Source organism: Ranitomeya imitator, chromosome 4 (assembly GCF_032444005.1).
Source record: "Ranitomeya imitator isolate aRanImi1 chromosome 4, aRanImi1.pri, whole genome shotgun sequence".
In the NCBI taxonomy this organism is placed as follows: Eukaryota; Metazoa; Chordata; class Amphibia; order Anura; family Dendrobatidae; genus Ranitomeya; species Ranitomeya imitator.
The window spans coordinates 313783779-313809238 of NC_091285.1; the positions used below are offsets into that span (position 1 = coordinate 313783779).

At 43.5% G+C, this 25460-nt stretch overlaps 1 protein-coding gene across 1 annotated transcript in view; it reads left to right on the top strand.

Annotated features, from left to right (window-relative positions):
* Positions 1-25460, top strand: part of CFTR (CF transmembrane conductance regulator) — a 268329-nt gene that overhangs the window by 11512 nt on the left and 231357 nt on the right. Inside the window, exon 2 of the mRNA XM_069764852.1 lies at positions 23296-23406. Within this exon, the coding sequence (XP_069620953.1) occupies positions 23296-23406 (111 nt within the window). The remainder of the gene's footprint in view (positions 1-23295; positions 23407-25460) is intronic.

Sequence of the window (25460 nt, forward strand, 5' to 3'; positions counted from 1 at the left end):
TGCTTTCAAGAAGAAACCAAAATTAACCATTTGATCGGTGGAAGACTGGTGAGAATTGCCCCTGCACCAGAGGATGAGGCGTCCAACTCCAGGAAGAATTGTTTGTTGACTTTGGGTCTATGTAGTAAAGGAGCAGAGGATAATGCCTGTTTCAAGGAGAGAAATGCATTCTCAGCCTCTGGAGTCCATACTTTTGGATTAGCGCCCTTATGGATCATTGCTGAGATGAGGGTGATCCGAGACAAGAAATGAAGAATAAATATGTTGTGACAACACAGCATTTTATCTTAAATAACCCGATGTCTATTTTCAGTAAGCTAGGAGGAATAGACGGTTATCTATATGTTGACTTTTTAATTTATGTGTTTCTTTCTTGGTGGTCAAGAAAACACATATTGTTGTTTGTAGAAAATTGTAATATTGACTTGTAAGTTGACATTTGTTGTAACATATTGTGCTGTTATCTTTGATGACAGAGACACAGGTTAATTGAACAATGATGTTTACTGATATGTTGATTACACACTGTCCAGGCCAGCCAGTTTGTTGTCTTGCAAACATTGAAGGATAAACTATAAATAATCAAACAATGCAAGTTAACCTTATCACATCTTTCTCTTGACCTGTGAAATGCTGGCTCGAAGGACAGTTAACTATAAAAAAGGATATGCACCTCTGTAACATCATACAGATATACCTCTAGTCATCCAGACAGACAAGAGATCCAGAGATCCAAAAGATCCAGAGACTCTTTGCAAGACAGCAGACAAGACATCATGCCTCCATCACGAGGAACACAGATTTGATATTCTACAGGATGTCAGCTTAGGTGAACAGGGCCTTGGCTGAAAGAATACAGATCTGCTTCATTGATGATAACTGAACTCACAGATACATTTGAGGTAGTCAGAATTTGGACACACCGGTCACCTGAGCCCCATGGATACTTTGGGAAAGCCAGCAATGGGACTCACTGCCACTGGTCACCTGGCTCCATGGAGATGTTCGGAGAAGCCAGGTTGCTTGTGACCCTCCTGTCAACTGGCATTGTACTTCAATGAACTGTCAGCTTCCTAATCTTTTCGTTACCTCCTCTCTGTGTGTGCCACAGGTGGGGTAGTTGGCCCTGTAAGATGTGAAGTCACAGCTGCTCTTATCCCAGAGAGTCAGTGGAAGGGTGAGACTCTGTAATTTTGTATCATCTTGGGTATTTTTCTGGGACTGTTCTTTGTGTTATTTGCCTGTTTTGTGGTTCAATAAAGTATTGCCATACTGTTTTATCCTCACCTTGTGTTGTCTGAGTAGTATTATGCCCATGGTAAAAGGCGAGCGGGTGTTCGGTGGGATGTGCCCTGGTCCATGCGGATTTGGCTAGTGGACTAGAGCACCTGCTGACCCCCGTGTCTCCACAATTGTTGGTAATAGTTAGCGAAGCCTAGGAATCGATGCATTGTCCTAACACCAGATTGTCTTAAAACCAGCATGACGAGGCCACTTGAGAATTGAAAAAACCTTCTCCAGATCTATCTTCAATCCTGTGTCCGAGATGATATATCCTAGGGAAGGCAGAGAACATTGTTCAACAATGCATTTTTTAAACTTAGCGTACAGGTAATTCTCCCTATGTCGCTGCAAGACTTGGCGAACGTTCCTCCTACGAGAGATCTCCGAAAATGTCATTCACAAATTCTTGGTAGACTCCTGAGGCATTAGTGAGCACAAATGGCATACCTAAGTACTCCTAATGGCAGTCCTGGGTATTGAAAGCAGTCTTCCACTCATCTCCTTAGCGTATGCGGATTAAGTTGTGGACTCCTTTCAGATCCAGCTTGGTCAAGATCCTGGCACCTCTAAGATGATCAAACAATTCCGTGATTAGTGGCTACGGATATTTGCTTTTAATCGTAATCTGGTTGGACCCCTATAATCTATATATGGCCAGAGAGTTCCATCCTTTTTCTTAACATGAAGAAGCCGTCTCCAGCCGGTGGGGAAGACTTCTGGATTAATCCTGGTTCCAGATTCTCCTTTACACACTTAGACATGACTTGGGTCTTTGACTGTGACAGAGGGTAGAACTGGCCTTGAGGTGGTAAGGATCTCGGGATCAGGTCTATGGGACACTTGTACAGCCTATGTGGAGGTAACACCTTTGCTACCTTCTTATCGAAGACGTCAGCGTAGAGCCAATAAGCGGATGGTAGACTCAGAGTAGATGGCACCACCGGTGACTGGACTGGATGCACAGGAATGAGATACCTTTTGTGACAGGACTGTCCCCAACGAAGCAAATAGGGATCTCTAGTCTAAGATGGGCTCATGAATACGTAGCTACGGAAGACCCAGGAGAAGTGCATGGAACAGACCAGGAAGCACATAGAAGGGAATCTTCTCCGTGTGCAGCATTCCTATCTGGAGCTCTACCTGCTCAGTAACAACATGAACAACTATGGATAGGGCCCTTTGATTGACAGATGACACGACCAACGGACTCTGAAGGCGCTGAATGAGAATCTGGTATTGATCTACCACTGCTTGTGCATGAAGTTTCCTGCTGCAACGGAATCCAGGTAAGCAGTCTCAACAAACCAGGAACCTCCAAATGATATGGATACGGTCAGGGTCAACGGTGGAGAGAAATTACTCTCACCCAGGATAGCCTGTCCTTCAAGTCATAGGTTTGGGAGTTTTCCGATTTCTCTGGACAAGAGCAAGTAAGGTGTCCAATGCTATCACAGTAGTAGCGCAATCCCTTGGCGCGACAGATCTTTAGTCGTTGCTCAGCCAGCTTAATGCGATCAACCTGCATAGGGTCAGGAGAGACTGCTGCCATGGAAGGCTAGGGAATGAGTGGCCTCTAGAAGTATGGTACCTGACAAAACGGTTTTCTCTCACGTAAGTGTTTCTTTGGTATGCTCCTGGAACTTCAAGTCTGTATTGATAGCCAGGGAAATTAGATAATCCAGAATAGTAGGAATGTCTCGACTGGTCAGTTCATCTTTAATTCTTCCTGACAATCACTCCCAGGAGGCAGTTACCAGCGCCTTGTCATTTCAGTTGAGTTCAGATGCCAAGTGCGCAGGCCCTGGGACACAGGAGGTTCTGTGAGACCCAGAACAGAGGACACAGCTGGGTGGCCTTGAGGGTGAGAATGTTGATGTCTTGCTTGGGCGAGAGGCAAACTGTGTGTAAGGACGCCAGCGTTACAGTTTGCTTACTAAATAGACTGAATTGGCAAAAGCAAGGAGCAACCAAAATAAAATGTGGGTGGACTATAAAACCCCCAAAATTATTAAAGTTAGGGTTATAAATAAAGATGGCTGACTGGTGACCTAATAAAAATGTATAAGCATACTAAAGGCTAATACAGAGATCTCCACAATGATCTGTATCAGGGGTCAGACTTGCTTGGCGGGGTAGCGGTGAAACCCCCGGTGGGCCCTTGCTGAGAGAGAGAAAGAGACATCTTCATTCCCTGACAGCTCCTGCAGTCACCACAGCGTCCTTCTCCTGTGCATGGTGCTGGCGGCAGGATGTCCAGTGAGGGCGGAGCTATGGCTGCTTCACTCTCGGGCTCTTCTTCTCATGCCGTGTGCAGGCTAATTGATATGGGAGACTCTGCAGACTGCTCTGTGTATGTGAGCAGTGAGGAGTCTCCAGGCTCACAGCAGCTGCACAGTGACCTGCGTGTGGCATAAAGTTTTAAGAGTGTTATAACTTCTTTAAATTTGTTGACCTGGGGGCAGAGCTTACCATTTAGGGCCCACTACTCTATGTTCAGGATGCATCTTAGTGGAATGGAGACAGGATTGGATGAGGTAAGCAAGCAATAATGTGACTTTACTGTCATGTGTAGAATGTGTTTGTGCTGTGCATATTCTGTGCTGCATATTTGTGTACACTGCACTTGTTTCATGTGAGCTGCTGTATGAGTTTGCATGGTGCTTGTGTGACGAGTGTCTATGGTGCTTGTGTGACGCGTTTGCATGGTATTTGCGTGACGAGTGTGCATTCTGCTTGTCGGACGACTGTGCATGGAACTTGTGTGACGAGTGAGCATGGAGCTTATGTGATGAGTGTGCATGGTGCTTGTGTGACGAGTGTGCATAGTGTGTGGCGCCCCAGGGTCCTGGACGTCACAGTAGCATTGCTTTCCTCCCGGGGAGAGTGATGTTACACTTGAAGGCAAGAAGGGATAACTGTAACCAGGTGCCACAAACATGCAACATATTCACACTCCAAGTCACCAGGGGGAACTTTTGATCCTATTTACTAGGTGACTCCCCATATATATAAAACTGGTGTCTGTAGGGAAAGTCAGTCAGCTCCAGGATGGTCCAGTTAGTTCTTGCCAGGAGACAGACTGGATCAGTCTAAGGCAGCAGTGGGTTTACGGAGCTGTGTAGCCGCAGTGCAGCAGTTCCCGGAAAGAGACATTCAGAAAGCTAAATACGTTACAGAGCGTGTGCAAGAGAGCAAAGCACAGGAGAGGATATCAGGGGGAGACCAGCCCCGAGCAGGCTGCCTCCTTCTGAGGCTCAGAGACCGGTAGCCGGAACTCCGAGGTTGTAAGGACCTCTATGACTTACATCAGAGACCGGCAGGACAGCTGAACTCCACGCTTGTGTGACGAGTGTGCATGGTGCCTGACGGATGAGTATGCATGGTGCTTCAATCAATGAAGAGAAAAAAGTATTGCTGCACAGCCTGAATGTAACGTACTGGTAAGAACAAAGTCACTTGTGGGTGTAGGGCTTCAGTAACTGGAGGTGCTTGCATACGAAAAAACAAACAATCCAGTATAAATATGCATAAAGAAGAACTGCGGCAGCACTCACCAGATTGCGTAGATCAAACCTTTATTGAAGGTAAAAAATCCATCATGACGTGTTCACGGCTCGGGGGAGTGCGGACATAGTGGAAGTGAGCAGGGGAAGACAAAAAGAAGAACTGCGGCAGCACTCACCAGATTGCGTAGATCAAACCTTTATTGAAGGTAAAAAATCCATCATGACGTGTTCACGGCTCGGGGGAGTGCGGACATAGTGGAAGTGAGCAGGGGAAGACCGACGAGTGTGCATGGTGCTTGTGGTGTGATGAGTGTGCATGTTACTTGGGTGACAAGTGTGCATGGTGTTTGTATGACGAGTGTACATGGTGCTTGTCGGATGAGTGTGCCTGGTGCTTGTTTGACGTGTATGCCTGGTGCTTGTGTGACATGTGTGCATGGTGCTTGTGTGATGTGTGAGGCATGTGTATGGTGATTGTTTGACGTGTGTACATGGTGCTTATGCAATGTGTGCCCTGGTGCTTGTGTGACGTGTGTACATGGTGCTTGTGTGATGTGTGAGTCATGTGTGTATGGTGCTTGTGTGACATATGAGTCATGTATGTGGTGCTCGTGTGATGTGTGAGTCATGTGTCTATGGTGCTTGTGCAGCGTGTGTGCCTGGTGCTTATGCGACATGTGTGCCTGGGTGACGTGTGTGTCTGGTGCTTGTGTGACATGTGTACATGGTGCTTGTGTGATGTGTGTACATGATGCTTGTGGGACTTGTGAGTCATGTGTGTATGGTGCTTATGTGTATAGAACTTGTTCTTATGGTATGACGTGTTATTTTGAGGTGGTGACCCATACACAATTCTTGCACAAGGGCCCTTTGCTCTCAGTTTCTGTTCCTGACCTGTGTACAATATACATATTTAGAATTGCTAACATTAATCTTCTGTCATATACTACAACGTCTAAGGGTATGTGTACACGATCAGTAAACACTGCGGTTTGGATGCTTCGTACTTGTGCAGCGTCCAACCCACAGCGTCCAGATGTTACAGCATAGTGGATGGGATTTCAAGTAATCTCATGTCCACTATGCGTCCACAGACCCCTGTGGCTTACCTGTGGAGACGGACATGCGGCGCGCGTCTCTCCAGACCGCAGCAAGTACATTTCTGTGTGCGCGGCTTCTTCCCCTCATTGAATTGATCGTCTGAAGTTGGGTGTAAAGCAGTTACAGAAAGGCGCACTGCGCATGATCGGGAGTGCAGATAGATTGGTCAAAGCCCTCACTTACATATGATAAACGGACTTTAGAAATACTTTTTCTACAAATCTGTTTGTGTGTAATGTAATGAAGGGACTGTTAGGCAGGGTGTTTAGATATGCAGACACAACTGAGGGCGCAGGAGACATGGCAGGTTCCCTGTAAATTGGCTGAGGGGCTAGGTGGTCTACCTAGGACAAGAAATGTCCATGTGTGCAAAAACTATTGATTGTAAATAACAGATTCCTTTATCAACTCCAATAAATAAGTTGCTTAACAAGAAACAGTATGATATAGTGCAGTGCACTATATAGTTCTGTTTTGCACACTGTATAGTTTGCTACAAGGCACACGTTTTAGTGAGAGAGGCCAAAAATACACAAATAATAAAACCATTTATGGTAGCCATAGAGTGGGCCCCTAGAGTCAATTCCACTGGTGGGCCCTAGGCACCCCAGTCTGACCCTGTCTGTATCCAGCGAGGGCTGTAACTATAAAAAGGTTTCAACATTGACATACATAGGTGCTCTACTGTAAGAGTAGCAAGACAATGAGACTTTTTGTCAAAGGGATTGTCATATTTAATAAACTAAAGAAGTTCAAAATAAGCCTGTACTCCTTTCTTTAGTGTAATATTCCATGTTATAGTTACTTTATTTCCGCTATTGATCCAGGAAAATATATGAAAGAATTGTTTACTTAAGATGGGGAAAATTAGCTTTGCCTCACGGCAGTTTAACCTCTACAAGTCCTTTTACACTGTGCAATGCGCAGTATTTAATAGCCAATTTGATAGTCTACTTACACAGGCCAACCCAGCTCTATATGTGCACTTAACAATCTGTGATAGATCGTTTAGTGTGCATAGGCTGCCATTCTTTTCAGCTGCACGAGCCCTGTGTACACAGTGTGATACGTTGCCGAGAAAGATGATCTTTGGTGCCTACTTAGACTATACTATTATTGAGAAACAAGCATTCCTAGGGACTCCATTCATGATAATTATGCAGTATAAACGGACCTTAAGATTCTACAGTGAATTGTGACCTCGACATCTAAATAATTAGACATAGGGAAGGGCTCTCTCTGTCATCCAATTGCATAATTCACTTAATGTCACATTCCTCAACATTGAAATTGCAACACCAAGAAGGAAAAGTGGAAATATGAAAATCCCAGGATCAATAGACATGTTACTGATATGCAAATCATGAAAAATTGCAAATAAAATTTTCCAAACATCTCAATTTATTCAGTATTGAGCAACACTGGGCTGGAGTAAGATTTGTGGCGGGGTGCACACAACGACAAACGCCACAACATGCCTCGCCTAATTCATTGAGAGACATTAGACATAATGCATTATGAGCGTCAAACGCCCTCTCATCAAGATGGGCCGGTCAGATGAATCACCCCCAATGCCTTTTTCTGGCAGATCCTCTTAGAAAGTCTCCTGAAAAAGCACTTAAAAAATGCTACAAAGAATGAACATACGCACTACAATGTCAAAACGACTTGCGAAGCATACGTTCCGTCATTTTAATTTAAGTCCTTCTTTGCCTCAAGACTCCCATCCTACTGGATTCAGACAGATGGGTGGGATAATTCTAATTTATAAGTTTCCCCTTTTTATTTTGCACTGTGCTATGAAAAACTGGATAGCTTGTGGTTCATTGATAAACAAGTTGGCAAATAATATACATATATGGACCATCTGTGGTGAATTGGCCATTTTCAGATTTCTGTAATGTTTCCATCACTGTGGGTGACTCTGTTTATATTGGCATCCATCACTGTGGATTTGGCATTTATTCGGTGTGTGTTTTTTGCGGCATGTGTTTATGGCCTGTCATTCAATAGGTATTTTATTAAGTGTGACCAATTACAGCTGTGACTAATTTTAATTAGTATTTGTTAAAAGTGATGTTTTAGTTAATTCTTCTTTTTTGCTGATACAATATTGAAACCATTATTTGCTAAAAACTTGATTCAACTATATCATTTTGGGTTTGAATGGAAGAGTCCAAGAGCAGGATCAGTAGCACTAATGCTATGTGCATTCTTTTCTGCTATGATGACAGAATTGTCAAAATAATGCCATTACGTCACTCTTAATGAGTTAGGTATGTGTCCCCGTGCTCATGCTGAGGGAACATTGTATGTATTATAATGCAGTATTTTTCTACAGCAAATGAAACATATGTGTTGTTAACACACACTGGGCTCCTAGCTGAGCTCCGCAAGACAAGGTCAGGGAGCCATACTTCAGATCCTTCATGTTTTCAGCTGTCAACAAGGTTTAAGCGCGCCTTATAAAGTTTATTAGGGTAATATCAACAATCACAGATCTACAGATAATAGCAAATAAACATCAAATCAATGGGTAGTGAAGAAAAGAAAACCAGTGCGCTATTTACGTAACTATCAAATCTTCTCTCTCCGAAGCTTTTGTGTAAACATTGAAGACAATCGGACAGACGTGCTCTTGTGAATACTGGAAACATATTTCAAGTCTATTTAAAACGTCATTTATGGAACTTGAGATATGTATCAGAATTCTCAGCCAAATCAGTGACGGGAGCTGTGAATTGCCAAAAGCATTTTATATATGTAATATACGGTATATCCGTTCGCAGACCTCACATTGTGTGAACAGGATTTTTAGAGATTATAATTCTAATTTGCGGTTGATCATTATTAGGCTATGTTACCCCAATAAATTTTTGATGAGTTTTTTTTTTTTTCTTACAAAAAATGCAAGTAACCTATTTTAGTTAATGGGTGCAGAAAATCTGCAACATCAAAACTCAAACTTGTAGGAACATAGCCTGAGTAGTCTGTTATCAGGACTGGGTCTCATCAGGACCAAGCTGGGAAATCTTTTTAGGAAAAACAGTTAGGAAAAGTTTGCATATATTTTTCTAGATTTAAGTCAAATTTATGCATCCAACTAAATATTCAGATTCTGTATAAAGCAGGGGATACGACATTAAGAAAACATGGTTTCTTTCCCGCTCTACTCTTGTCCATAGGCTCAGTTTGTTATTGCAACTCATTTCTATTGAATTAGACAGCTGTAACACCAGACACATCCTATGAGCAGAAGTGGCACTGTTCCTGGAGAAATGAAGCCTCGTTTTTCTTACCTCATACTGATCCTTTCAGCCATCTAAAGTCAATCTAAGGCCTCATTCAGACATCCCTTTTGCACATATGTGTTGCGTCTCTGTTTTTCACGGATACAACTTGTGCCCATTATAATCTATGGGGCCATTCACATGTTTATGTTTTTCGTGGACCGTGTGTTCCTTTTTTTTCTGGTATCACGGCTGAAAAGAGCCCATACAATTCTATATATCTGTGAAAAACACCAACAGCACACAGATGGCATCAGTGTGCTGTATGTATTTAACAAAAGGGTAGAAGACTTGTAATTCATTTATTCATCCATCAAAAAATTGACACTGATGGTAAAAATGGACACAAGGACCTTACACTGATTACACATGCTTTAAACACTGATAACACCAGTACCACTTATTCACGTACGTACAAATAGAGATTCTGGTTTGGCTTTTATTCTAAGTCATGTGACAAGGCTCGTTAAAGGGTCGACATTGACTGTTAGGATTGCTACTTCCTATAGGTGGCACTAGAGTTCTAGTCCTCTTCCTCTCTGAAGAGACAATTTGCATATTTCCCAGAGGAACATTGCGGCTTAAAAGTCTCCTCACCTCGACATGTTTGATTTGTCTCTCTCCACAAGGAGGAACGTTATCCCCTGGTCTTCTGGATTTGGCTCACAAATACTGAGGTAAAAAACTCACCAAATACTCAACTTGTGAACGTGGCCTTACAGGAAGTTTCCAAAAACGTGTTTCTTGGCAGGAAAAACGCTGCACTAAAAACACATGTTTTTACCCCATTTTTGCTTGCATTTTTTGGTGCATTTTTTCTTGTGTCCCCACATTAGATTAGGTGAAAAACGCTAAAAGAATTGACATGCTGCAGATATAAAAACTGCTTTAAATCTGCAAGGAAGAAATAATCAAAATGTGTTTGAGACCTAAAAAATCTGATGCTTTGCTAGCACAGTAAAATGCTACATTTTTCGAGGTAAAAACGTGATGTGTGCACATACCCCAATGAAGCTAATTCGAGCAGAAATGCTGCAGAAAATCTACAACATCAGAAATTCACCAAATACTAATCATGGGAACTTAGCCTTAGGCCTCATTGATTTATTCCAGTTTATTTTTAGTCCTGATAGAGAGCCAAATCCCTCAATAAGCTGCATAGCATTGCTCAATGAGTCATGCGGGTCCCCCAGAAATAGCAGTATATCGTCAGCGTAAAGCGCTATCTTTTCTTCTATCGACCCATATTTGAACCCTAAAACCTCGGTGGACTGTCGAATTTTTGGCGGCCAACGGTTCCACGGCCAGAGTTAACAAATGAGGGGAGAGTGGACACCCTTGTCTCGTTCCCCTATGCAGCTGAATAGTGTGAGAAAGCTCGCCATTCACTCTCACTCTAGCTGATGGTTTATCATATAGCAGCTGAACCCAAGACACGAAATGTAGGCCAAAGCCAAAACAGTGCAATACCTGCCACAGGCACCCCCATTCCACACTATTGAATGCCTTATGGGCATCTAAGGAAGCAATAACTCTATGCCCACCATTATCATCCCCCAGTTGTAAATTCAAAAAGAGTCTTCTTAGATTCACTGCCGTAGAATTATCAGGCATAAAGCCGGACTGATCTGGGTGAATTAGTTTAGAAACAACACCTGTTAATCGGGCCGCTAACACCCCGGCCAGGAGCTTAACATCTGTAGTAAGTAGAGATATCGGGCGATACGATTCAGGCCTTCGCAGATCTTTATCTTCCTTCGGAATTACTACTATTATGGCTTCCCTCATGGAAGCTGGCAAGGTTCCCCTAAGCTTGGCCTCCTCCAAAACCACTCTTAATCTGGGTATTAACACCTCTTCCATCTCTTTATATATTTCTGCAGCTAGCCCATCTACTCCTGGCACCTTACCTTTTGCTATTGCCCTTAAAGCCCGACTTAGTTCTTCATCAGTAATAGGGCCCTCCAAACTTTCCCTATTCTCCTCACTCAGTCTAGGCAAGGCAATGCCCTCTAAAAATACCATATTGTCTCCCTCCGATGGGACCACACCAGAGGAGTACAGATCCGCGTAGAATTCCATAAAGACTCTTAAAATCTCAGAGGTCTTCGATATTTTCATACCATTGTCAAGTTCTAATGAATGCACGAATGATGCACTCCTCTGAGCAGAGGCCATCAATGACAACATATGTCCAACTACCTCTCCCTCCTGATAAAACGCCAGATGTTGGAACTCTCTCTTCCTCTCTGCCTTCTCCACTAGAATTTTATCCATGCAGCTCTGGGTTTCTTTAGCAGTTTCCCAGCCTCAGGAGTACCCAGTGTAATCAAATCATCTTCAGCAATTCTCAGTCTTTCCTTCGCGTCATTTTCCGCCTGTTTTGACCGACGTTTACATCTACTAATATCCCTAAACAGCAGCCCTCTCAAAAAAGCCTTCATAGTCTCCCAAATGGTAAGTATATCCGCACTACCCTCATTAATCTCAAAGAACTCCTACCTCTCGCTGTATGGTCTCCAAGCTCACACTATGCAACCAGTTAGGATGAATTTTCCACTCTCCCCTTTGTCACGCCCATGTCCCCGCCGGCCTCAACTACACCTCCAACGGATTATGATCTGAGAACGCCCGTGGCAAATACCTGACTTTGCCCACCAAAGTGTCAAACATGTTATTCCCGAGCACCATGTCTATTGTAGATAGCGCGTCATGAGACGGTGAGTAGCAGGAGTATCCCCTCTCCCCCACGTGTCGCACTCTCCACAGATCAATCATACCGATCTCTCGCACATATGTTCCAAATGCCGTAGTATGACTTTCCATCCTATGGTGTATGTTTTTATTTCTATGCCAAAAATCATCGCAAATGTTATTGAGGTCTCCTATCATTAAAAGCGGCAACGGATCTCCACGTCCAATCAATTCCAAAACTTCTCTAATTTCTTTGCTAGAATAGGGGGGAGGGATGTACATAGCCACCACATACATCAAAACCCCAAGCAGTCTACATTTTACTATCACATATTGCCCTTCCACATCAACATACACCTTCACCTCTTCATAACGCACACCTGCTGGGACCAGCACCGATACTCCTCTTGCGGACGTAGAGAAAATGGAGTGATATGACCTCTGCAGCCATCTCCTACTCAAGACATCGACCCTATCACGTACCAAGTGCGGTTCCAACAGACATATCAAGGAGGCCCTTTGATCACGAGCATACTGAAGAACCGCCGCTCTTCTGGTCTTGTCTGCTAGGCCTCTAACATTCCAACTTAGTATTTTGATGTATTCCCCCATCATGTCGCAGAATAGTGATCCAAGATTCCTTACTCCCTAACCTGAGCTGTCTAACCGCCCTCCCCCCTTGAACTCTCCCCTCCCATCCCAACCCCCCCCCCCCCCCCAAACTATCACATTTTCCTCTCATCGAGAGTGGGGCTCCTAGGCCCGTTTGAGACACTCTCACCTAAGTTATCACCACCCTCTGGCTCCTGCCACCAACAGCACCACAGCTCCTTACATTGATTAATAACATATCAAAACATACAATAAAGTAAATAAATTACAAAAGCAATATTTGCAGAGCACCCTGTTATCATCCCCCACCCCCCTCCATATTATCCAACTCAAACTCTGTCTGGCCCATTAATCAACCGGGCAATACTCCACTCTTCCAAGGTTTGAAAGAGCTATAGGCAGAAAATAAACATAGAAAGAAGCCCAGTTCTCTTCTGTCAAAAGTGAAGCAATAACCACACATGTTGCCACAGAAAGTCAGTCTCCTGCAGCCTGCAGTTTCTTGGCATTAATATCAATCCACTGAGTAGAGTCCTCTGGCATCGTGAAGAAGTGTGCTTTATTGAAGGCAACCACTCTCAACCTCACAGGGAAAAACATGGAATATTGCACCCCCAGTTCTCTCAATCGCCTCTTGACGCCAGTAAACTGCATTCTCTGTTTCTGGACCGCAGCAGAGTAGTCCGGATAAATGGCAATCCTCTGTCCTCCAGCAGTGAAGTCCTCCATTTCTCTGGCCTTCCTAAGTATAATGTCTCTGTCTCTGTAGTTTAATATTTTAGCCTGCATAGTATGGGGGCTAGCTTCAGGGGGATGGGGCTGCGGTGGCACCCTGTGCGCTCTTTCCATGGCAAAGATCTTTGTCAGAGCTTCAGCTCCAATCTTCTCCTTCAGCCAGCTTTGAATAAACTCAGTGGGATTTCTCCCCTCTGTTTTTTCCGGCAAACCGACTATCCGGATGTTATTTCTTCTGGATCTGTTTTCTAGATCCTCATTTTTTGCTGCCAATTCCGTTATCTGTTGGACAAAACTTTTTCTCTGCCTTTTGCAGTTTTACAATATGATCCTCAACAACAGTGCTCATCCTCTCTTCCACTTCTCCCATACGTTTGTCCATTCTCTGTGCAGCAGCCTTTATGTGTATAATCTCCCCTTTAACCTCCTTCATCTGAAGGGTTAAAGGTACCGTCACACTAAGCGACGCTGCAGCGATACTGACAACGATGTCGATCGCTGCAGCGTCGCTGTTTGGTCGCTGGAGAGCTGTCACACAGACAGCTCTCCAGCGACCAACGATCCCGAAGTTCCCAGGTAACCAGGGTAAATATCGGGTTACTAAGCGCAGGGCCGCACTTAGTAACCCAATGTTTACCCTGGTTACCGTTGTAAATGTAAAAAAAAAAAAACACTACATACTTACATTCCCAGGGGTGTGGTCATGTCCCTCGCCGTCAGCTTCCCGCACTGACTGAGCACTGGCCGTAAAGTACAGCGGTGATGTCACCGCTGTGCTGTACTTTACGGCTGGCCGGCGCTCACCAGTCAGTGCGGGAAGCTGAAGGCGAGGGACATGACCAGACACCGGGAATGTAAGTATGTAGTGTTTTTTTTTTTTACATTTACAACGGTAACCAGGGTAAACATCGGGTTACTAAGCGTGGCCCTGCGCTTAGTAACCCAATATTTACCCTGGTTACCAGTGAAGACATCGCTGAATCGGCGTCACACACGCCGATTCAGCGATGTCAGCGGGAGATCCAGCGACAAAATAAAGTGCTGGACTTTCCCCAGCGACCAACGATCTCCCAGCAGGGACCTGATCGTTGGTCGCTGTCACACATAACGATTTCATTAACGATATCGTTGCTACGTCACAAAAAGCAACAATATCGTTAACGATATCGTTATGTGTGACGGACCCGGTACCTTAAGTCATTTACGGACTGATTACAAGAAGATAAGAGGATAAACACATCCTTTATGGTTGGTTCCCCACTCAATTCCACTGCCTTTACAGCCTCTGCAGCCATGCCACTGTCTTCCTCCCCCTTCTGAGCCCCTGGAATTCCTTTATCAAGTCTCTCCTCCACCTCTCCTTCAGATCTCTCTTCAGATATTTCCTGTGCCTTTTCCTCACCATCCACCCAGGCAAACCTTTGTAGCTTTGCTGGAGCCTCAAGGCATTTCTGACAGGCTGCATTTGCATTCACAGCGTCCGCTCTGGCAGCGGCGCCATCTTGGGTCCCTCCAGCCTCTCCTGTGCCCACATCCTTCTGCCTCCTCCTCGTCATTTCGTCTCTCACCGGGCGGCTTCTGTGACTCCCCTTCACTCCTGGGGACTTCAGCCCGCAGGTACGGCACAATTTGAAGCAGACAGCTGTGTCTGCTCAAGATTATCTTACTTATAGCAGCGGGAGCTCTTTCCTCAGCATCCGCTCACATGGCCAGCTAGGACACACCCCCCTTTGACAAATTTAATAAAAACAAACACAGAGTAAAGTACTTTATTTGCAATAAGAACTCCCTGACCCTCTTTTATCCATTTATTAATATCCGAAGAAAAATAAAAAAACCAAGACATCCTCACCTGCTCGCCGATAATCCATTTGCCCTGCGACGAGCCCAGCTCAGCTACATTTGGATGCTTTGCTGAGAGGTCACATACAATGCGACCACTCAGCCCGGTATCCTGGACACACTAAGCTAAATGTGAAGAAAGCAGCTTTAGTGCCAAGTGATGGCGTCAGTAAGGTGAGAAATTTATCATGCAGTGAGAAGTGACGTCAGTGAGGTGCCCGGAGTTCATCGGCTACAAACTCAAGTCACATTATTAACTTCAGCGATCGGCAATGAAGTTGCATTTTTGCTAAAAATCACATTGTACTTGCACTTGTCCTACTTTTCTGAATTTTTAAACGCTAGTGTGACTCCAGCCTAAATGTGATTATAGTTGGGTCATCATTATGGTCCTCCATAAAATGCTAAATCAATTCAGGGTTACCAATACCTGTACTTGAACAAATATGCTCTTTATTTACTTTATCTAAAGAGAAAATGATTTTATCCACATAGTAAGACTCACATGGGCAAACACTGTATATACAAGCAAATCACTTCTGCCGGTGAGAAAATCATGAACACCATGTGTTACGGAACCACTCAGCACCCAGAACATGTTGTGCAGTTATATGTATGTATAATAGGTTCCATGTGAGATGCATGTCCCTAATGCATCAGCCCACAGGCTGCGCGCTGGGCAAAAGGGACACAATATTCCCCTTTTGTCTGCCCCCCACATTTGTAATTCCCACATGCGGCTATTGTAATGTATATCTGGCCTGCCACTTTTCTATTGGCTTGCCCTCTGTATCTGTGTGATATATTCTGTGTCCTGTAAGTAAAGTGTTGTCAGACTGGAAATACGTGGAGAAGCAGTGATCTTTTATATGCGCCCATGTAACCAAGCAATTCCAGCCAGCGTCCTTCATTCAGACTCCAGCCAATGCAGAGTGGACCTCCGGAAACACGGGGTGGTACTGAAAGAGGTACCCCAGATTGGTAGACCCCGTTACACCATGATTTATTAGTCCAAACCTTAAAAGTCTCCCCTCATATGTAAGCAGCAGGAACAATTGTTGCACCTGTTATTGAAAAAAAGGGAAGAGTGTCACTCATCCAGGTTGTTTTTTTCTTTTCTAAATGCCTTTCCCTAATGAGCCCTTCTTTTTTTAGTTATTCTAATGACAATAGGGGTCTGTGTTTTGCTACTTAAAATAACGCCATATTGGACTCAATCATAGTACAGTTTTTATTGATGATAGACCTAATTTTTCCAGCCATTAGGCTGTATTCAAACAAAAGTACAAGTCTCCTATCTTTTGTTTTCGTTCTTCCTCTATTTCTTTTTTAATCACATTTTTGGGTAATCCCTGCTTTGTAATCTTTCTTTAATTCACTGGCCTTTTATACAAAATTTTCATCTGAATTATCAATCCTGTGTAGTTTGACAAACTTTCTATATGGAAGTGATCTCGTAATGTCTTAAAGGGAACCTGTCACCCCGTTTTTTGAGATTGAGATATAAATACTGTTAAATAGGGCCTGCGCTGTGCGTTACTATAGTGTATGTAGTGTACCCTGATTCCCCACCTACGCTGCGCAATACATTACCAAAGTCGCCGTTTTCGCCTGTCAATCAGGCTGGTCAGGTCGGGTGGGCGTGTTCACAGCGCTGTTTCTTCCTCAGCTTTACGTTGGTGGCGTAGTGGTGTCCGCACGTTGAGGTGACTAATCCACTGTGGGCACGTGAACAAGGAGCGCGCGATCTGCGCTATCACCCCCTGTCATCGGTGGGGGCGGCCATCTTCCTGGGGCCGCGCGTGCGCAGATGGAGTGCTCTGCTGCACGGGGCTTCAGGAAAATGGCCGCGGGATGCCGCGCGTGCGCAGAAGAGATCGCGGCGGCCATTTTCCCAAAGCCGAGTTTGCACAAGTTATCATTCCCTTTAAGGATGATAACTTGTGGTGAAGGAAGAGTTACAGGAAAAACAGGCCAGTGAATTACAGGAAAGATTACAAAGTAGGAGTTACCCGCAAAATGTGATTGAATGCAAAAGATTGGGGATTTGTGTTTTAAATAGATTACAGCTCGATAGCTGGAAAAATTAGAACTATATAAAAATTGGACTATGATTGAGTCCAATATGACATTTGAAACAGCAACTCGCAGACCCATATTGTCCTTTAGAAGAAGGGCTCATTTGTTAAAGGGCTGCTTAGAAAATAGTTGTCGAATGACACTTTCCATTGGCAAGCATAGATGTGGCAATTGTTCCTGCTGCTCCTGCACAGGAGATATAGCCGGTGATTCATCAAAAAGTTTTGCCAGAAAACTGCTGGTATATTCGCCCTCCGAGGAAGCTGCAAGGGAAACGCGCGTAGAGGCACATGTCTGCATCAATAGACACTGATATGGGTAGGTGTAAATAATGGGAACACTGGCTCTTCTATTACATGGGTTTTACTTTTTGGTCATAGACCGATCTGAAATGTGGGATATTTACTATTGGATACCTATGTGGTAGTAGGGAACTGTATCCGCCTTTATATTGTTTAATGCACTGTTACTTTATTATATACTTTTACAATAGGAGGTTATATTGACTCTTTCGTACCTTCCGCCCCATATCCGGTGTCTTTAGTGTGACATTCCTTACAGGTGCACTTGTGCCTTATATTCAAATAGCTCTGTTTCTGATACTCATGTTCTAAATGTAATTGACTGTATTTTATATATCTCATTGTTATTAGAGTACATATAATTTTTTTATTCTTTTTGCAATCTTTGTGATGGATATGCTTCATTTTTTTTGTATTCAATGTTAATAGGGAGCTTCACAGGGTAGTATCCCAAGTAGTTGTGGATGGTCTCCGCAGGACTACTGTTTGATTATGGTATCTGTATCTGAGATTTTGTATATGGTTTAGAGACCTCTAACGGGCACTGCACCTTATCTCTTATTCAGGAGAGTACTAGAAAAGGCACAGTACTCCGGAGCCGTCAATAAAACGAGCTTATGTTCTATGGTAGAAGTGTTATTATTTCCAATGTTACGGTACAAAAGTATAGACCACAGTATACAGACCACCTGGGCAAGCTTTGTGCAGTTATTGACAGGAAGGAATACTGGAAGATTTCAGCTCTGATATACAGTATATGTGAATGCTGCAATGGACTAAAATAGAGGCTTTAATTTAGTATCAACTCAAAATGAAAAATAATCAATTTACAAAAAAATACTAGATATATAGAAAAGAGTAAACTAACATGGTGCCCAAAGAGGGATCTACCGTTAGCAGGCATTGGTTTATATTTCATTTGATGTCTGTTCATGGGGAAGAGTGGTTTCCAAAATTTCTCAATCACTTCCTCTTAGCTTAACAAATGTCATAAGTCTTTCTTATCACTTTCTATACTTCTGTACGTACATCTCACTCATTATGTTGTAACTTATAAACCTGTCTTACAATAGTCTTTATTGGCTTTCAGATGTTATTGTCTCACACACACTGTTAAGCAGAACCGTACTGTTGAAATCCGCTCCCGCTAGGGAAAAATATTTGCTTCCGCTCCTGATATAGCGCATAGGGAATGGTGTGCATTGATTAAAGGTGATTTAGTGAATGTCGTTGACGTTGCATTTAAGTAACTTGATACTTAAATTAAAATGATGAAACAATGTGCTGAACACAAGAGATTAATGTGTACAGAAAACAATAAGAAACTCTCCCAGGTGCAATGATATATATTGTAGCATAGCGACTGGTCATGTGAATGATGGATGGTATGTATCGCAGAGGTGGATGGCCCTGTGATGGAAGCCTGGGTATGTTTTGCTCAAGCAGATCTACTGCTTAGGGGTTTGTTTACATTGGGAAGGCTTCCAGGTGATTGGAGAGATGGGTGGGTTCAGTCACCTACAAACCCAGCCAAAGAGGCGTGTCTGAACACGTAAGATGGTTTTGTGTGTAAGGACCTGTGGTGATGTCACGCTCACCTGACTAGCCATGTGACAGGTACCTGGGTGTGGTTACACCTATGAAAAGGAGGCGTGTGCACCACATGGTAGGAGAGAGATTGAGTGAGTGTGTCTGTCAGGGTGGACACACTTCTGTGTGTCCTGGCAGGACACTGCAGAATGGCCTGTGTGATGGACGGTTCCAAGTGGGGATGTCCTGGAAGCACACAGAGACAATTCCAGGCTGGAGAGCCTGCGTGCTGGACATAGCACGGACGGTCGGTGTTGGAGGCTCCTGGGAGTGGAGTTGTCCTGGAAGCACCTGGAGACCGTAGACCTGGACAGTCGGTGTTGGAGGCTCCTGTGAGTGGAGTTGTCCTGGAAGCTCCTGGAAGCACCTGGAGACCGTAGACCTGGACGATCTGTGTTGAGGACCTGGGACTGACCTGAAGTCAGTGTAAGGAGTGGAACTTCTGAGAGGTAACCCCAGACAACGGGATTATAATATACAGCAGAGAAGCCTATCTGCTACGTGAACTGTCTAATATTTCATGGCTGTAATGAAATGGACTGTACCCTGCCTGGTTTATGCGGAGTTTAAATAAACCATATGGACTGATATGTGTGAGATATCATGCCTGAAGTGTTTATCCTGCTGCCAAGCGAGTGTCCCCAAGACCCGTAGCGGGTGAAACGCTACAATATATATATATATATATATATATATATATATATATACATATACCGTATATAAAAACTTAACATTGTAATTACAAAATGGTTAGGTATTTATCACACTTTAATAGTTTTATGTTACAGTTCAGCTCAGTTGTAGTTCTTGCGGTATAAAAAATGCAACTTTTTGCAATTTTACGCTCCTCTCACCACTTTTAAAAAGTGGATGGGAGCAATGTCATGGTTAGCCGGACACGTTGGTATAAACAGGATCAACAAATTGGAACATTTTAAAAAGTCACAAAAATGTTGCAGTCCTCACTGCAGTAGGGAGTAGAGTAAAAATTGGGGAAACATCTCTAAACATGTTTATTTTAAGCAAAGATGTGTTAAACAGTGTGGATCAAATACCCCTAAGTTTTTGGCCATTAAGTCTTGAGGAGGGAGTGTGCTGGAGTAAGAAGCTCTTGATTCATTATGAGACGTATACCTCTTAATGAATCTGTTTCCTCTGAAAAAGTGCAGTACGCCTCAGGGCCGGCTCCAGGTTTTCGAGGGCCCCGGGCGAAAGAGTCTCAGTGGGCCCCCCCCTTTAACACATACCCTGATTTATGATGCACAGATACGGCAGAGAAATGTATAGTACAATGCCAGATTTCACTTCTTACATGAGTGACAGCTATTGTAGATTCTGCAGTGTATATATACAGGAGGAAAGGTGCTGTGCAGTGTATATATACAGGAGAGGTGCTGTGCAGTGTATATATACAGGAGGAAAGGTGCTGTGCAGTGTATATATACAGGAGAGGTGCTGGGCAGTGTATATATACAGGAGGAAAGGTGCTGTGCAGTGTATATATACAGGAGAGGTGCTTTTCTGTTTTGAGTTTTTCTATGAAACGACTTTTCTACATAAACAACGTTGTTTGGTTTTGCGGCCCCAACAGATCTGTGCTACAAAGTAACAGGCGGCTCGGGCATTAATGAGGGACCTGACCCAATTAGTGCCCCATCATTAGAAGCTCATTAAACGCCTCCCTGTCCCGAGCAGTCATGTACAGTATGGGGGGATCCTGCAGCCCACCCCCTGACTGCTCCATACCATACACTGCCCTCTGTCGCTCTCACTATTATCCTGTGCATTTCTCCGTCATCGTTACCCCATGTTACACTTGTCACCCCCCACTACAGAGTAGCAGGGCAGCCAATGTCACCCCCTCCCGGACCCTAATGGCAGCAGGAAATGTCTGCTCCTCTATTGGGTTGGAACCTGATTTAATCAAGGAATAATGTAGATTTGTTGCCGGTGGCTGCAGGGGAAGGGTTAAGTGATGCCATGTCCGTGGTGGGAGCAGTGGCAGCTGCTGGGACCTGGACAGAGACAACCAATGTTGCTGTGACTGCACAGTGTGATGTGGAGGAGAGAAGCTGAGACTCCGGAGCAGAAATCACCCACATGCCAGCACTGGGAAAAGTCCCTCCAGTCACCAGCCTGGGGCCACGGGGCCCCAACCTACAGCCCACAGCTCAGTTTTATCCATGGCAGCAGCTCCCCTCCCTCCTGGCATCTGGTTAACCCCATTTATGCGGGTCGGATTGTTATCTTTAAGGTTCAGCAATAACCTTCATACAGATGGGAAGGGGTTAAGCTTCTTCCTACCCCACTGGTGCAGGTTTGGTGCAGCATGCATGTATTCTGGGTGAGCTGGGCGGCTACAGGCTGCACCCCACCAGCTGCTCCTCCAGACATCACCCACATTTTTAGGCAGTGGAGACAGACAGCAGCAGACTGAGCCACAACTGCAAGATACCTTTGCACTCAGGCACTGGTAGGACGGAGCTCCTCCGGAATCTGCCTGATAAACTTCAGCACTGTCTGCAGCCAGCCAGGGGGAGAGCAGAGAAGGTGCTCTCTCCGCCCACAAACAGTCACGCTGGCTGCCTTCTGTTAACCCCTATGTGTGCCTGCCTGGCTGCACTGACTGAGTGAGAAGATGCTTGTGTCAGAGCTGGCACATAGGGGTTAATAGAACGCAGCCAGCAGTGACTTTGTGGGGGGAGAGAGCATGTTATCTCCTGCTCTGCTCTCCCAGCTGTATCTATGACAGCTAAGTGGGCCCCCCTCTCTCCCCAGGACCCCAGCATTTGCCCGCTGTGCCAGGTGCTGACGCCGGCCCTGGTACGCCTCCATAAGCCTTGCCACAAATATTACTCCAGTCAGGGACTGGAGTAAGATTTCTAGCTTAAGGCATACCACAGCTGGTCCTGAATTAGACGAACTGTGGCATCCCAACCCCTTCCCACCCCAGCTCTACCCACTTTGGCGGAACTGGTATAAAAGCTACAAACATTGCAGAATGTTTGCATAGACTCAAGTTACGCAAAAATATAGAGACTTGTCAAAGCGTTTTATGACAGGTTTCTGGCCAAAACACTTTGACAACTCGGGGCCATAATTTTACCTGTAACACATTGGCATTCAGTATAAAGCTCACGAATGCTTCGGAGATAGAGAAGATGAAAACAAAAACAAGGATTGTATGTACAGTTCTTCGCAGTCTAGGTCACTATGTGACAAAATTAAGTATTTGAAAAAATTCAAGTGTATTCGCAAGAGATGGTGACCAACGGAAATGTCAGGGACTGCGTGGGAAAATAGGGATTTCACGGGGGCAATTAAATTAATGATTGTGCTTCCAATGGCTATTAAGCTTTCCTGGGTAGCAGGGCACACTAGAGAGTGCTTATGAGGACCAAGAGAGCTTGTCTCATCCTACCATTATAGCTTATAACCTACCAGCATTTGTATATTACTTGTTAAATACCCTGCCTAACAGCCCATAATAGGGTTGGACATCTGAGCACATCTTTAAAAAAAAGGGCTCACTCACACTGGCTTATATCACGGCCAATCGTCTCACTATTTAAGCAGACACAGACAATGGAGAAGATAGAGAAAGTAAGTTCCCCATCTTCTCCACACCTGTGCTGCAATTCTCTCATGCAAGAGAATCGCATCACATTCTGACAGAGCTTGAGCTGAGTGTCATAGGCCTAACCTGGTCCTAGGTTTTTGTCCCGATGAAGAGGTCCTGCGTGACCTTGAAACGCGTTGACTTTTAAAACCTGCACAATAAGTTTTTACTATAATTCACCTTGGATCCGTCATCAGCAGCGCATGAGTGACACCTCCATCCCGGTTCCTCAAGGCATAATGTGCACTTACTCTGAGTAATTCATATGGTAAAAGTTGCCGAGTTATCTGTATGTCATATGTTGCTGTGCCCAAGCACCCAGCTTGCAGCTTTTTTCTACTTTAAGGGTTATGGGACTTTTGTTGACTTCTAATATTCTTATCATCATTATCCATTATATATAACAACCTATCTTAAGCACATAGGAAAAAAGGGAACAACTGTATTGACCTGTGCATTTCTGGAAATATTTCTACCAATATTAATTTACATAAAATAAAATATATACTGTTAAAATGAATTCCTGACTGAAGTATTGTACTTCTTCCCAAAAATACCCATGAGTATTATTGTCAATGGAAGAAAGACTTATTTCTTAATGTTATCCTGTCATTAACAGTTAAAGTTTTGTTTCATTCCAGTTGGACGAAGCCAATTTTGAGGAAAGGATACCGGCAGCGATTGGAATTGTCAGATATTTACCAAATTTCTACCGGGGACTCTGCAGATAATCTGTCTGAACAACTTGAAAGGTACATAGAGGAGCAATATATTGGTGTTTAATCTATAAGCCAAAACCATGACAGCGTATTGCCCATTTCATACTTGGAAGTTGTAGTCACTGTACGGTATTAAGGAAACGTATATGCAGCGAACCTATTCTCCAACCAAGAAGGGTATATATATATATTTGATCAAATTTAATTGTAAATAAAATTAATAAGAGAGAAGAGTAACAGCTGCATAACAAAATGAATGGCAGACCATTCGGAATATTTAGCAAAACAAAAACACCAAGATTGGAAATCAAATATGGTAAACTATATATAAAATATAAAATATCAAAATTAAGGCCAAGACATATAAACGTACTGTATGTAAAAGAATGCCTTTATTTATTATATGGCAAATGGCACTACATAATGTGCCTGTACTTGGAAGAATTAATCAAAAAGTGTAAAACAATAAAATAATGACCAGACGGATAGAAAAATGAAAAAATCATATAAGACTTGGACCGTGGTAGGCACAATACATGTATCTACATATATAAGTGTTGTGCAAAGAAGCAATGTGCAAAAAGTGCAAATAATGCAATAAATGCAGTAATAAAACTAGACATGTGCAAATACTATACTGTGAGGAGCCAAATAATCAAGCTATGGGCTAATAAATAAAATATAATGATATAGGTGTATATACCTATATCCTACATAAATGCCATGTGCCAGAAGCAAGATATATGACAAAATCCCTCCAAGTACAGCGCACCCGGACGCGCATCACTGTTCTTTTATCATTTTTTGTCATATATCTCGCTACTAGGCACTGCTCCTGATAGCCAGTTTCCTACTCCACACTGATGAGGGGCAAAAACCCCGAAACAGCTGTCTATGGATGGATACCATGCTTGGCATAGGTGGTTTTCCTTTATTGGATGTTTTCCTTTATTGGATGCTGCCCTTCCCTTGGTTGTTCCTTCCCGGGGAAAGGCCTGGCTATTCACTGCCTGCGTTGAGAAACACGTGATGGTGTCTCCGCAGCTCCTCTACATGCATTTGCATATTTCCCATAAGGGATGGGGGCAGTGTTCTGGATCACTGCGTTGAGAAACACGTGATGGTGTCTCCGCGGTGTTGGATGTTTTGGTCTCCACGAGGTCAATCATCCGTGCCTTTATATAATAAATAAAGGCATTCTTTTACATACGTTTCTATGTCTTGGCCTTAATTTCAATATTTTATATATTGCTTACCATATTTGATTTCCAATCTTGGTGTTTTTGTTTTACTGTACGGTATTAAGTCTCATTCAGACATCTGCCATTTTCTTATACATAAAAACATGGATTGTTGTTCATCAGTGTTTTGGATCTGAGTTTCATTAGTATTTAGTCAGTGCATTGGTTTTTACAATGTTTCTCCTATCCGCAACAGTGATAATCCCGACCAGCAGATGGATTGCCCTCAGATGCCATCCGTGTGGTGTCCGTGACTTTCACGGATCCCTAGACTTGTATGGATAATTTTCATCTATGATTTCGATCAAAAACGGACTTGTCAACATGATTTTTTTTCGGACCACTCGAACATGTGAGCACCCCTATAGGCAGTAATGGTTATGTGTTCTGTCCGTGTAAAACATGTGTGGAACACGTACGTGCCTCACAGATAAGTTGGGCCTTTGAGTTGAAAATTGAACAGTTCGATAGAAATACCTTTCTACTGAAAGGACAATATAATTTAAGACGATATATTTAATGGTGATGAATCAAGAATATCTTACACTAATCATGTTAGGGTTCATGTACTCCGTGAATATTCAATGATGCACTCTCACTGTGTGAGAGCATATTCAAACAACAGAATTTCTTATCCGTTTGCTATCTGGTTCAAACAAAGAGCATAGAATTTCATGAAACTATACATATCATTTTTTTTAAACATCTGTGAATGAATGCCAAAAGCTCATGAGCACAGAGAGCAAAGGCTAATTGGTGTAATCTGATCCTATAAAGAGGTACCGTGGCACAAAATGCTGGAGAAATTAAAGTGAGCCTCTCACATTGAAAATGCAGGCAGTCCAA